A 1,147-nucleotide genomic window follows, 5' to 3' on the forward strand; every position below is an offset into this window, starting at 1 on the left:
TTAAACCCATAAAGAAGGTTCTTCAGGCCAGTATTCACCACCAACAGACTCGGCTCCAGCCAGCTGCCATGGCAACGCGGCGCTACAGAACTCCTCAAATTGATAATTAACGTCGAAGAAGAGATCAGGCAAGTCGAAAAATGAATCATCAATGACACTTAGAGGAGAAGTTGATGATTCATTTCTGTCATTTGAAGTTTCAGTAGACTCTGGGGAGATGGGAGCTAGCGGCTCAGGTTCACCTTCATGGCTTCTTGGCGGAGCCAGGGCGGCTGCTTTGGCTACCGCGGCTTGAATGTCTTTCGGAAACTTGGATGCTGGACGGGGTAGTTCATGAGCCAGCTCCGGGAAGTTGAGATAAGCCAAGTGTCCTTTGATTGCCATGGCAGCCGCATCGTGGGCTCGAGCTGCCATTTCAGGCGTGTCGAAAGTCCCAAGCCATATTCTCGACTTCTTCCTCGGCTCCCGGATTTCGGACACCCATTTGCCCCAACTCCGCATTCGTTCACCTTGATAAACCGGGTGCTTCTCACCACCACCACCATTCTTAGCCTTCTTGTTATTGTCCTTGTCATTTTTCTCTTCTAAGACCCTCTTGGAGCCCTTTTTTGTAACAGTTTTGGTCGGACCCTTTGTCAAAGATGAGCGTGAGGGGGAGGCAGAGGAGATGCTGGTGGCCGTGGTAGCGGAGGTGGTGGTGGTAGAAGTGGAAGAAGTGGTACACTCTTTAATGAAAGGTTCTTGCATAGTAAAAGAGGACTTCTTTATTTTGGGTAGTAAAAATGTGTGGGCTAGAGACTAGCCTAGGTATGTGAGCTTCGTATAGTTCTTCAACAAAATGGAATAAAGTTGATATATTAAAATGGGGTCTAAGCATAAAAGGGGTACACATTGGCTATATTGTTGTTATGCTTTGGCCATTTATTGGACCTTCACTTGATTGTTGGGGGTGATCTTCATCTCTTATTAAATAGTGTGATATGATATACTATTTTTATTTACCATGTGGGTAGCTACTTTTTGTCAAGTTGATATATTTAATTTTTTTTATTAGGGTTATAAATATAAAGACTGGTGGACCAACTCTTTTGGTAAGTATATATATTCTGACTTTTATTTTACCAAAAAAATATATGTATATTGTGCT

At 43.6% G+C, this 1,147-nt stretch overlaps 1 protein-coding gene across 1 annotated transcript; it reads right to left on the reverse strand.

The window, feature by feature from the left end:
• LOC132305440 (ethylene-responsive transcription factor ERF039-like) lies at window positions 1-747 on the reverse strand. Its single transcript, XM_059803082.1, has one exon. The coding sequence runs from the start codon at window positions 745-747 to the stop codon at window positions 1-3; it is 747 nt and encodes a 248-aa protein (XP_059659065.1).
• Between the last annotated feature and the right edge of the window lie 400 nt (window positions 748-1,147).

Source organism: Cornus florida, unplaced genomic scaffold, assembly GCF_030987335.1.
Source record: "Cornus florida cultivar Cherokee Brave unplaced genomic scaffold, ASM3098733v1 CherokeeBrave_3.0.0_Hap2_Chr04, whole genome shotgun sequence".
Lineage (NCBI taxonomy): Eukaryota > Viridiplantae > Streptophyta > Magnoliopsida > Cornales > Cornaceae > Cornus > Cornus florida.

Coding starts and splice junctions, on each gene's coding strand:
- LOC132305440 (XM_059803082.1), bottom strand. CDS start 747: ATGCAAGAACCTTTCATTAAAGAGTGTACCACTTCTTCCACTTCTACC.